This window comes from Lepisosteus oculatus, chromosome 5, assembly GCF_040954835.1.
Source record: "Lepisosteus oculatus isolate fLepOcu1 chromosome 5, fLepOcu1.hap2, whole genome shotgun sequence".
NCBI lineage: Eukaryota > Metazoa > Chordata > Actinopteri > Semionotiformes > Lepisosteidae > Lepisosteus > Lepisosteus oculatus.
Genome location: NC_090700.1, coordinates 58,972,964 through 58,986,087, shown reverse-complemented (window position 1 = coordinate 58,986,087; position 13,124 = coordinate 58,972,964). Strand labels below are relative to the sequence as shown.

The following is a 13,124-nucleotide window of genomic DNA, read 5'->3' as shown; positions in this document are numbered from 1 at the left end:
AGAGTGGGAGCACTGCGCTGAGGGACTCACCAAGACAGGGCACGGGCACTTCTGCCCCGGGATCATGCAAGACTGAGCTCGCTGAGCTGGGAGGATCAAGAGTCTGCTTGCATCCTAATTTGCACGAGGCACTGGACAGCTTGTATCAGTCTTTTCAAGCAACCCAGGCAAAATGTGTTCGAGTATGAAACTATAACAAACCTATTGCAAGAAAAGATCCTTAAAACCGAAAAGACAGCAGAGGAAATTTTCCTGCAGCATCCGGGCAACAGGAAAATTGAACAATCTCTTCGAAACCTGGATGACGTTAAAAATCCACCACCACCCCTCCAATACACATGCACAAAAAAACACAAAGGCGCAAGGTCGAGATTAACTGCAGGCGTGCCAAAACATCCCACTTTCCCCATGTTTGGAAATTCTTCTTGCTTATGATTCTATTTCCTCCCCTGGCCGCGCTCCCACTGTACCTTGCAGGGCTGAGATGACGGTCAACACGTGCAGGTCATCAGAGTTGCCCTGCCCCAGTCTGCCGTAGCTGCCTTCACCACAGGCCAGCACCGTCCCGTTCGCCTGGATCACAAAGGTGCAGTTCTGGCCGCATATCACCTACAGCAAGAAGGAGCAAAGACCTCAGCGCCTGCTGTGGCAATGATAAATAGAGAGCACCGTGTCCTAAATAGACTCGCTTTACTAATGTATCTTTCTAAGAATAGGACCACGTAACTCCTACGTGAAAATATGAATAATGAAGAGATCGACTGGAAGCTAATTTCCAGAAAGCAATCACCTCACTAAAAGATTGTTTCCTCACGAAGATGAATTCATTGGAAAGAATTAAAAACGACCTCCACACAAGACTGATTTGTGTAGAATGAAACTAAAAATAAGTGCTAACCTTTTCTGCTCACATTTGTAACAAAAATCTGTTGGATACCAAAGTAACTGGAACACATTCCCTTTCTGGAAATGTCTCAAAGTTAAACTGAGAAATCATTTTTAAATGTTATTTCAATTTAAAAAAAGCTAATGATGTTTTTTTTTAATTCAGACATGGTGACAAATTTCAGAACAACTGACAGCAGCTAACACCCTTTTTAAATCTACAGATGTTACAGTTTCCACCTACTGGATAACACGAGTTGAGTAACACAGAAGGTCAGAAAATGGGAAATGTTTCATACATGCTGGGCCTGCGAGAAAGAGGGGGCTGAAGTCGGCACTAAAATGTTTCTCCCAGCTTCAGCCAGTTGCCCATGTCGACCAGCTCCCCAGAGAAACACATCGCATTTTCCACCAAGGTGCCAGTCCTGCAAGAGATCACCAACGTCTAGGTGAGATACTTCTGCACACATGATCTAAATACCAACTTGCTCCCCCTGCTGTCCTTACCTCTGGTCTTGTAGTTGCCCAGGACATAATCTGCTCATCCATTCCAGATATCCATTTACTGTTGTCCTAAAATATATAAACGTAATATTTCAATTTTGATACAAATGCATACAACCACAAACCATTTTAGTACCAATGCAATGCAGTTGTGTCGGACATTCAGAAATACATACACAACTATCAAAATATCTCCCAGGCATGGATGGAAAGAAGTTTAGTTTTTGTTCTCGTCTTGAAGTCTCATAATATGTAATTAAAGTAACACACATATTCCGTCAGCAAGTAATATTCCGACATATGTGGCTCTGAATCACCTGAAATTAGAAATTAGAAGGAAGGTCTTTGTGACAATGCCCCCGTGCAGCAGAGATGGCACTGTCGGAAAACAGTGATGGAGAGAACGGACACACTGCGTTACAGAGCCCATACCATGAGCAGCGCCAGCTCCTCTTCTGGCACTGGCTCCAGATCTGGTACAGTGAAGGACCCTGGGAAGTGAGCGCCTCGTGCCAGGGCCTCTGCTGCCTGGACCGTGGTGGAGAAGCAGTCCAGCCAGGCCCACTCGCTGGGGTTCCACGAACCCAGGTCAGGAGGGCAGTGCTGCAAGTGGGGGGGCACTGGCGGATTGCAGAGCAGCGGGTCAAGTTGCAGTCCAACAGCAAGGGAGGCAAGACACTGCATGTAGGGGCTGTGAACCAGCTGGTCACCACAAACCACATGAGGCTGCATGAGAACAAGACCAAGACGATCAGCCTTCCACACTTTGGAACGTTAGTTTCAAACGTCAACAGCACATAGAGGTGAACTTTCAGATTTAAAGAAAAAGTCATACGATGCAACATTTCCCTTTTTCCCCCTCCATTTGGTACCTTCTCATAGGTATACTGCTCCTGTAACATCACTGGTAGACGCTCCAGAAAGGCCCTCATGCAGGGCGCCATGTTCAGTCCCGTAACCCCCTGCTTCTTTAGAGCTGTTCTGCATGTCGCTAGAACATGGTGTCCACCTATAAAATCTGAATTGCAGCTCACAACAAGTACGTCCTAAAAAATAAACATTTACATGGAGAGAATCAAGAAAGAAAATAATCTAAAAGTGTGAACATACATAAATCATAGTCATCATTGTATATTTACTTTTCATAAAATTTGCAGTATATCTAAAAAATGCACATGTATTTGCTCTAAATGACTGTATGCATGAATTATTACCTTTGATCTGTTAGAACAAGCTGCTACACCCACATCAGGGATCCAGGCTATATTCTGAATGGCCCCAGATCCTGCCACCACTGTTTGCAGCACTGACCCATCCTATAAGCAAAAGTAAACTTATTTTCTGCACTACACAAAATACAGGTGCTTTATATTATAGAAATCCAAGCAAAGCCACTGCTACAATTCCAAAACAATCGATCTGGACTTGAATATGCATGTACAACATGAACAGCCTTCACTAACGGTCATCTGAATTTCGACATTAGTAATAAACAAACTGTTCATTTATTGTGATGTCCTGAGTTTCAATGCTATAAACCTTTTTTCTACAACAGAAAAACCTCTCACCCTTAGAGACCAGATGTTCATAAGCCCTCCAACACCACCAGACACCAAAGCCAGCCCATCGGGACTGAAAGCTACAGATCTTACTGGCGTGATGTGACCCTTGAGTTGAAAAACACAAACTGCACCATCCAATCTTCTGTAACAGTCCTTTAAGACAAAGACATGACATGAAAAGTCCCAAAAGGCAATCTCTAATGTTCAATACTTCTTGCTAAAATTCAGAAAACACTGATAAGGAGAAACAGCTATAATATTTGTGACATGGATCCATACCCTCATCTTTGTTTTTGTTTCCATTTCCCACCATTCATCAGATCCCCCAGAACTTAATTCAGAGTGGCTACAAGTGTCCTGAGGAACAGTCCAGACGCACACCAGTCCATTCTGACAGCACCTAAAACCCACAGACACAAAGCAAAGGAAATGTGTCATCACTGTCACTCTGAATGCAAGACAAAAATGTTGTCGTTGATATATTTACCAGAATTTAATTAAGACTTATATTATTTTGCTTCCAGTAAATAACCTAGTCCAATTAGGCTATTCCATCCTTCATAAAGTAACAGTATAGTTATATACAAAGCCAAATGAGAGATACTGTGATATTTATTACTCTGAGTAAATAATAGCCTATCTTTTAAAGTATGATTAGATAGATGTAGTTTTTATGGCAATTCTGCATCCTATTGTAACATGGATCTTAAAAAGTGCTTTAAGATCAAGCTGCAGTTATGGTTCAACTTGAACAAGAAGACATGGGAATTATAAATATAGATGCGTTTACAGTAAAATAGAAAGCACTTTTTTTAATGCACAGGGCCTGGGAGTGTGTAACAAGCTGTCCAGTCATACTGGATTGGTTAAAGCCAATCCCTTGGCTTCTTTCAAAAAACGCCTGCATAAAATCGTCAGATCATTTGGCTTCTAGAAACCAAACAAGCAGGTTTGACTGTATAACTTTCGCCCGGGCACAATCTATAGCATCTCTATAGAAGCTCTAAAAATGCTTCCAGATAGACATTATTAAGCTCAAATTCAATTTGTAGCAAAACAAAGATCATTGTTCCCAGTACGTACGTAGCGAGCATGTTCCGGGGCTTGGGACTCAGTCCTGGCAAGCCACACCAGGCTACTCCATTGACGACTGCAGGGTGAGACAGGGACTGCAGGCACCGCCAGCTACCCCCACTACAGGCCCACAACTTCACAGTCTCCTCTTTGGCACAGCTCATGAGGATCTGCCCAGTGGGGTTCCATTTCACTGATGATATTGATTCCTGCAGGGACACAGGCGGGTATTGTAAGCCACAGGCATCCATAACTTTAGATATCCCGATGTATTTTTTACACCAAACAAAACAATAGTAAAGTTACAATGCCCTAAAATCTTACTAGTTTAATTTTTATTTATTCCTATCCTCAAAAGACCTTTGCTTCCTTAAGACATAGTTACCTTATGGGCGTCAATGACAACAATGGCTCCTTTCTCCAGGGGCTCCTTTGTCCCAATCAATAGCTTCCCATCAGCATACCCAACAGCAAAGGGCTTATCCTCACTGTACCAAGCAATGTGCATAACAGCAACTAGAATGAGAGTACAGAATTTCAGCAGCAGATATTTTGTTATGAAACCAGCATTAACCCTCCAAATTCTATCACGACAGGTGCCAACCCTTTTGCAAAAGAGAAAGAGATAGCTCTTTACTCTGGAAATTGGGTTAATGCCTTACTATAATGCAGCCTGAAAAAAGCTGACCGAAAGAGGATGGATGCTTTCGAGCTACGGTGCTGGAGAAGACTGTTACGGATACCATGGACCGCAAGGGTCACCAATAAAGGCGTTCTGGAGCGCATCAAGACAGAACTTTCGCTCGAGGGAAAGATCACCAGACTCCGGCTCACTTATTTTGGTCACGTGATGCGATCAGATTCAGTGGAGAAAGCAATGATGCTTGGAATGGTCAGTGGAACAAGAAGACGAGGCCGCCAAAGAACGCGCTGGCTGGACGCCATCAAAACGGACACTGGCTTAGGCACAGACCAGCTGAAAGGGAAAGTCCAAGACCAGAAAGCGTGGCGAGAGATGGCCTATAGAATCGCCGAGAGTCGGATCTGACTGACCGGATAACATCATCATCTCGGTGAGATTGGCGAACACATTTAGCCATCCCCCTCAGACCACACCTACACCATCACCATCTACCTCTTTATGATTTCTTATCTATTGCACATCTCCAGTCATTGTTTACACGTCTGTATTGTTTACATTCAAACTGTCTACATGTTTACTTGCACATTGTCTACTGTTTGTTTGTACATTGTCTTGATGCACTGTTTGCACTTTGTTTTGTTTTTTACACTTGTTTTACAATCGAGAGACTTTCTGTAAGTAAGAATTCCATTGTACCAGTACCGGTTACATATGGCAATAAAGTTCAAGTTCAAGTTCATAATGCAGCCATCTTTACCAAGTAGGCAGGTAGGTTAGGTCCCCTTTTCAGGTCATAGAGGCCCATGGGGGAATGGGGGGGCAAGGGCCACCATTGTTCTCAACCATCTGACACTGGAGTTGGTGGTGATGTGGTGAGCATCACACTCCGGCCAGCCTGTTACCCCCGAAGGGTTAAACCCCGGTGCTCATTTGAAAGCAGGCTGAGAGGACCTGGGAGCCGTCTGGAAGGAATCAGAGCTCCATCGCTTGCCCCTACCTGGGACTGAACCCGGGACCTTCCAGTCAGGAGCTAAGTAGTTTTTCCAAGTAGTTTAACCCAATCCTTTCAGCTCCCAAAGTGTTGAACGATGACCGAGTAAGTAATGGATTTATAATTAATACAACACAACAACTTTCAGCCGAGACTTGCCATCTTTCCTGTAGCAGTGCTCAAGCTCCAGTCGCTGCATGGTGGAGGCATCTGCCACCTCAATCAGGCCCAGGGAGCCATCCATACGCCCCACCAGCAGCACTTCCAGCGTGTCCCCTGCCCACACGGAGACGGGCCCTTCCTCGGGCCAGGCCAAGGCTGACACCCAGTGAGGCTGCATGGCCAGCAGACCTTTGCCTCCTGATGGAGGCACAGAAAACAGAGAACGCTCAGTGACACAAGTGTGTTCCATGTACTGCCACTAAAGGTCAGCGTGTTTAGGAAGTGTTTTTATAAGGTCGCCTCTGATGAAATATAAAGAACATGCTGACAGAATTACTGGATTTAAAACCTTTAACCGCTGGAGAATTGGACAGTGCCCAGGTTTATTTTTTTTAAAACCATCTGCTTACAAGTTAGACGAAAATAAAATGCATCCACACTTTAGAGGAGAACGCCATTTTTAATATTCTGTGTTTTTCGTGTAAAGGATTTCATATTTGCTTTTGGTTGACCTCTGCGAAGTCCCAGGGCTATAGATAAGAAACGAAATGGGTCTAGAGGCACCAACAATGACAGCACATAGTTCTCACCATTAACTTGCCAGATGTTGACCATTTTCTCCATGGCAGCTGCTAGGTATTTGCCACTCACACTCCAGGACAGTGGAGACAGGCTGGGGTCACTGGGAGAGCCCAGGTTACTCAGACTCTCCTCCGATGTGCTTTCCCTAAGGTAAACAAACGGACAGATATAATTTACTCATTACTCATACAGATCTCAGATAGGAGACCTATATTATTCGTATTTGACATGCTTATGAGAAAAAAGGACTATATGAAAATGAAATGTCCTATAAAAATTCTTCAAACAGAAGTTATTTTCTACAGCACTTCCAAACAAAAATATCATTTAATCATTAATTTTCCATTTTCAAAGAAATTTAGAAATCTACACATCAGGTTTTTACAGTTTGTCACCAATTAATATCTTTTTATTATATACCCATCCAATCAGGAAAATGCTTAAGCTTCAGCACTGCGCTGCGAGAATGAGGGCATTTGTTGCTCAGACATGCCAGATCAATTAATCTTTTGACAAACTGCAAACTCTACAGTGCCTCACAGGAGAGTCAAAGCACACTGGAGGAGCACTGCATCTCTCACTATATCACTGCAAGCCTGCAGGCGGCTAGCAAGTCACAGGCTTCACTGAGAGGACCAAGACTGGCTACCATTCACTCCACTCTGGAAGCATTCTGCCAATTGTGCTGCACTGAATAGGGAATCCTGCTCATACCCATCTAGTACCATGACTCAGGCTCAAACCAGGGATTATCTGGGCTTTAGGGCTCATCTCGTACTTTTACTTAAAACTTTTAGAAAAGTTGAACAGCTGAAGTTGCGTAGCTAAACGGCTCAGAAGCACTGGAGAATTCGTTCGACTATCAAGATAGCTAATCAAATGCTATGCAAGTGAAATTAAGAAAATCAAGTGCCTACGGATCTGGTCAAAATTAAAAGTCACTTCTAAAAGGAAGAGAGCTGCTTACGATTTATTAAAGACACAGGTCTGCTGCAGTGTGTATTGGTTCTTCGTCACATTCCACACTCTGACAGTACCATCATTCCCACTAGTTGCCAGTAATCCTTTTTTATTGCACCATCCACAAGTTATTACCTGGAATTAAAAAACAAACAAAAATAGCAGTGGTTGAACTTAAGTCAAATCTTTTATTTTGTTTTTCAAAAATGCCTGGCTCATAATAGTTTCTATTAGGACTAAACAGCTTCTTTTAATGCTATGCTTTTTTCTGCTTGAAGGACATTTTAATGACTTCACTCCTGAAGTAGGAATAAACCTTTACTGCTCCTTTACAGCCTACACATGCTGACGCATCTATCTAACTGAACTTCTGTAGAGCTCATAGACCTAATGCATTCTGGTGAGTCTTGCAGAGAAGGCTTTCACTTGCAGGGAGTAAAATTAGGGAACATGACATATGGAAGGAAAAAATCCACCTGGCAGGGTGGTCTAAATTTTCCCTTTCTACATCTTTATCAATCCAACCATGCATCCATTTTCAAACTGCTTTTACCAACACAGGGTAATGGTGGAGGGGGGGAGCTAGAGCCTGTACTGGCAAGCAATGGGCACAAGACAGGATACACGCTGGATGGGACGCCAGTCCTTCGCAGGACATACAAACACACACACACACACACACCAGAGCTAATTAACCGGAGGAAATCCACACTTACATAGGGAGATCATTCAATTTCCATGCAGACAGCATCACAGGAAGTGAAGCCAGTGCCCAAGTGAGACATTAATGCTAACCACTACACCACCATGCCTTTGTTAATTCAACAGATTCCAGTCAATCCAAGACTTGTCACTTACCAAACTGCCCCCATCTGGATGTACATATAAAAATAACAAACTTGAAGGGGAGTCTAAACTCATAAAAGGCCAAATTTCATGACAGAGTGTGTACCTTAACCGTGTGCAACAGCTGTGCGGCCGCACTCAAAACCTTTAACTGTGGGAACTGTTATCGCAAGCGCTGGACAGATTTCGCCACGGCCTTGACCTACCCGGCTCTGGTGAGCTTCGAGCTTGAAGAACGAGCACTTGCGCAGATCCCCGGCCATGTCAGCGAACGTCTGCGGCCGGCTCTGGTTATCGCGGTCGTGCGCCGCCAGCGTGCGCACCAGCTGCTGCGCGGCCCACTGCCTGTGCTGCGAAGACAGCCGGGACGAGAGGCAGCAGGCTGCCAGCGCATTCGCCAGCTCCAGAGGGCCTACAGCGGAAGGGTTATAGGAAGGATGGGCATATAAATGCGCAATAAAACCTGCTCAGGAGAAACAATAACATGGTGCCCAGATGAGTACAGTGACAGAGAAAAACACGATTAACAACAACATATCACACAAGATAAAAAATATTTTTTGCACATAAAGTGACTAGCAAAGGCAGTTGAAGACATTACTACTTAGGGTAAGCAAAACAACACTTACATTTCTTTTTAATGTTCAATAAGTGCCAAAACAAAAGTCTGGCAAAATAAACTACTACCAGCAGCGAGACTGGTAAAACGTTTTAAAAGTAATTCACAACATTGACGTGTCAAAATAATAAGACGTTTATCTAATTGAACACCAAATTTTAATGAAATGAAAAACAAAACCCTAAAACAACAAGAATGCTCAGCAAGTGAACAAAAACCCATTCAGACCAAACAGTAAACAAAAATAGTAACAGCCACTGAAGTTAGCAATTAGCAAGGCAGAATTTGAAACTGTTTGCACAAAAATATCTTAATCTTTGTAAGCAGAAATCAGTGAAAGATAACAAACCTCTCTTCTCAACATCAGTCTTGTCATAGTTAGGTCTGAGCTTAGCCCCCTTATCTGCCAGCAGAGCCACTAGCGCTTGAGTGACTACAAAGTTGGGGGAGGTTACAAGTTTATTCTCCTCTGCAACTCCTCGAAGGAAACTTGGGAGAAACTTTCTCTGAATAGGATCGTCCACAGTGGTTAGATTCATCCCAGTGGCGGCAGAAATTAAGTTCTGAAAAGAGATTTAACGTTTCGTCAGAAACATGACAGCTGCAAAGCTGTGACTTACAGGAATGATTCAAAATTAAATTCTAAGCATGGTGATCTAGAATAAATTAACACACTGAAGCAAATGATTTGACAGATTTGTCAAAGGAAGCTCTTAACAGCTCTCTAGTCATTGACAGTGCTCTTCAGTATGTCTGATCAAGGAATGGTTCTTGCAAAAAGCGCACGTTTCCAAAGTCTTTTGCATAAGGTTTGAATAAACACGAATAACATCCCAGTGACTTCTTTAGATCAGTGGATCTGGAAGGCAGAAAGCAGACTGTATTTTGGGAACGGAAACAAAATCCCGTGGCGGCTCGCGATACATCACCTGCGTGCAGAGCTGGACAAGCAGCTTAGCCGCGTTGGGGCTGTTGGATGCCAGGCAGCCCACAGCCGTGCTCAGGTAGGCCAGGCAGGAGATGGGCTTGCTGGCCTTTGTGGCTCCCCGGGGGCGCTCGGCAGAGCCGGAGGCAGCTGTGGGGCTGGTGGAGAGGCCCGCCCGACCCGCGGCGGCCAGGCACATCAGACGCACCAGAGTCCTGATGTCCGTCAGACCCAGGGACTCCAGGCCGGCCGCGAGGCTGCAGCTAGACCCGCTGGCCGAGACAGCGGCAGGAGGATAAACGCACAAAATAATCTTCACTTTCAAATACTGACGCACACGGCGTCTCAAAATAAAACATCACTGACAACACTTATAACCTTGGTACCTACAACAGAATAAAAACTTACAGAAAGTGCTACTGAGAAAATAAGGGAGTAAAAAATAAGAAAGTCTGAACTAGTTAAGAGTTACAGCACCTTATGGGATTCAGCGGGTCGAGCCGGTACTTGACCAACTTGCCGGAGGAGTTTTGCCTCACCTGACGGAGAGCAGCGACAGAGCCCTCATGACCATGGTCCTGGCCAGCAGCACTTGCGCGGCCGCGGTCACTCTCCTCAGGGCCATCACCCTGTCGTGGGGGTTGAGCAGGGCGGCAGCCTGCTCTCCCAGCGTCACCCGGCCCGACGAGCTCTTCTCCACAGAGCCGTGACAGCCTGAACCAACACACACACGACAGCAGCAGCGAATTATCCCACACGTGCTGACATACTCCCCTCGACTCAGAGGATCAGGGATAGAAGACAAATAAAAGCTTCTACTCAAGATACATTACAGTTTATAACGATAGTGGTTTACAGAGGAGAAAGCGTGTTTAAAAATGTAAGATGTGTATTGCATTGTCTACTCCCCTCCTCTCACTGTGAGCAGATTGCGGGGGATCAGTCAGACCCTGTATGTCTTTTCTAATGTGTCACTTCATTACTCTCTCCAGAGTTTACACAGGAAGAGATGTGAGAGCCACTGGGTTACAGTTGGTAATCTCTCTTGGCCTGGAATTAATGAGAAGTGGAGATCTGATTTTTCTACAGAGGGGATAATTTGAAGACATCTGAAAAAACAAAGATTCTCACATAGTTGATAAACACAAGAGTAAAGAACTCTGCTACACTGATTAACTTTGCCTGTACTCTTTCTTTCATTTCTATATATCCTAGGCACCTCTGCTACTGTATATCAATCTTAATCAACTCCTCTGAAGCTCAACTTTATAAGCTTTTATATGAAAACTAAGGGGAATTTAATTTACCCTAGGCAAAAATTAAAAACAAAGTTCTTGTGGAATATATATCCATTGGTGAAGTGCAGGATTGAAAAGGGAATTACAGTATACAGGGTCTGGAATTAGGGATCAGCATCACCTTTAAATTATGCTAGAAGGACTAACAAAACAAACAGCTTTTGTGATAAGCAAGAAACAACATACATTCTTTCATAGTTTAAGTTTAAATGTTTTTTGGCAAGTTTAAACATGTTGCTTGACAAAAAATACCACTGTAAATGCAGAAGATTATTTGCCAGCTATCAGCAATATAAAAACCAAAATAACTTCTACAGCTATTGCTACTGGTAACAACGATTTGCACATATCAAGCATGTTAGCTTTCCATTCACTTTTATAAAGAAATACACATTTCTCCACTAATCTTGAATAACACAATATTGTTTTTTTTCCAAAAAATATACAGAATGTAATTATAAGATCTATGTACTACAATATGTATCGGTACTATGTACTATAATGCTTTTGAGATCATAAAAAACACTAGTAATAGCTTCAGTGAGATCAATGGTGGTTCAGTCACAATTGTGGCTCCAGAATTAGGATGAACAGGTCAGAGTAAGATTTGCACAGGTGTGTTGACACTTGGTATGACAATTCATGCGAAAGTACACCCCTTTCAACCAAGACATCAAACAGTGTTTAGAAAGAAGCCGTGTTAGAAGAGAAATGCGAGTCTGTTACAGTAACATCATTAAGGGTGCCTGCTTCGTGTGTGGGCTATTCAGGCTCAGACAAGGCATGGACTGAATCCAGGCTGATGACTGTTACCGCAAATGTCACACAGTCTGAATAAATGAGCTTGGCAGGCCGGATGCGGCCCGCAGGCCATATGTTTGACAGCCCTGACCTAAAGTCATCGTGACTGAAGACTGATAATGTGGAAGGCGTCACTGACAGGAGCAGTCAGAGGCACAGTGGGACTTTTACAACCACTCACACCAGAGAGCAAAATGGGAACTTTTTATGATGTCAAGACCTCTTCAATACTCTTCAATATGAGCATTGCATCACTAGAGTTGATCTCTCTAGTTCATGATCTCCATTCAGCTCTGAATTGGCTTCATTACTCTGCTCTCCTCCCCACTAATAGCTGATGTGTGGTGAGCGTTCTGGCGCACTGTGGCTGCCATTGCATCATCCAGGTGGGGCTGCACACTGGTGGTGGTGGAAGGGAGTCCCCATTACCTGTAAAGCGCTTTGATTGGCGTGTCCAGAAAAGCGCTATATAAGTGTAAGCAATTATTAATTATTATTAGAGGACGTGCTTACATACCTATCTGAAGAAGGGTTTCCTCCATGCTGTTGGTGGCTGTAACCATGGCAACAGAGGCGCCCAAGGGATCGCTGTCAGGGAACTGGACGGCCTCTGGGACCACCCTGCGTTCACTGAGGCCCAGTGGCCCAGCCAGCAGCTCAAACTCTTCTTCCCCGGTTAGTTTCTCATCCTCATCCACATCCAGCATGTCCCAGTCTTCTGCCAAAACAAACAGCAAATGTTTCAGTACTAAACCACTAACAAAGATGAGTCGCCTCTAAGAAACCTCAATAGCAACCGCAGACCTGAAATATCACCTGCTATCGAGTCTGCTTAAAATTCAGGAAATGCTTCTAAAATAAAATCTTAAAATGTGAACATCTAAAAGACGGAGAAACAACCTTTTTCATTTACAAAAAAGGTATCCTTACCTTCATATACACTGTCCTGCTTCCCAAGCAAGTCAGGAGCCTGTCCTTTGTACCTGAATATAAAAGGGTAAAAACAGACTTTGAGTCTCCCATGCTCAAAATCACGATTTCAGCAGACAGATTTGATGACTGTAAATTGATAAACAATGAATACGAATATTTTTTTTTAATTTTTAAAATAGTACAAACGGAGCTGACTCCATCTATTTCAGATGAAGCAAAATGCAAGGAAACCCCTCTTTCCACACCCACTCCATTTTCAAACAAAGAACGAGCGATTTTACCACAACCCACACCAAGAAAAGCAGTCAGAAAATGGATGGGTGAACAGGCGATAAAAAA

General features: G+C 43.6%; 1 protein-coding gene across 8 annotated transcripts in view; it reads right to left on the bottom strand.

Annotated features, from left to right (window-relative positions):
- herc1 (HECT and RLD domain containing E3 ubiquitin protein ligase family member 1) overlaps positions 1–13,124 on the bottom strand; it is a 66,356-nt gene that overhangs the window by 10,916 nt on the left and 42,316 nt on the right. For all 8 annotated transcript variants that reach the window (XM_069190727.1, XM_069190732.1, XM_069190729.1 and 5 more), the window contains 19 exons: positions 12,783–12,835; positions 12,370–12,570; positions 10,293–10,467; positions 9,758–10,025; positions 9,178–9,391; positions 8,416–8,621; positions 7,371–7,498; positions 6,412–6,548; positions 5,819–6,019; positions 4,411–4,541; positions 4,035–4,234; positions 3,231–3,351; positions 2,958–3,104; positions 2,604–2,705; positions 2,262–2,435; positions 1,822–2,115; positions 1,393–1,458; positions 1,185–1,310; positions 471–609 (listed from right to left, as the gene is read on the bottom strand). In XM_069190727.1, the coding sequence (XP_069046828.1) occupies positions 471–609; positions 1,185–1,310; positions 1,393–1,458; positions 1,822–2,115; positions 2,262–2,435; positions 2,604–2,705; positions 2,958–3,104; positions 3,231–3,351; positions 4,035–4,234; positions 4,411–4,541; positions 5,819–6,019; positions 6,412–6,548; positions 7,371–7,498; positions 8,416–8,621; positions 9,178–9,391; positions 9,758–10,025; positions 10,293–10,467; positions 12,370–12,570; positions 12,783–12,835 (3,083 nt within the window). The remainder of the gene's footprint in view (positions 1–470; positions 610–1,184; positions 1,311–1,392; positions 1,459–1,821; positions 2,116–2,261; positions 2,436–2,603; positions 2,706–2,957; positions 3,105–3,230; positions 3,352–4,034; positions 4,235–4,410; positions 4,542–5,818; positions 6,020–6,411; positions 6,549–7,370; positions 7,499–8,415; positions 8,622–9,177; positions 9,392–9,757; positions 10,026–10,292; positions 10,468–12,369; positions 12,571–12,782; positions 12,836–13,124) is intronic.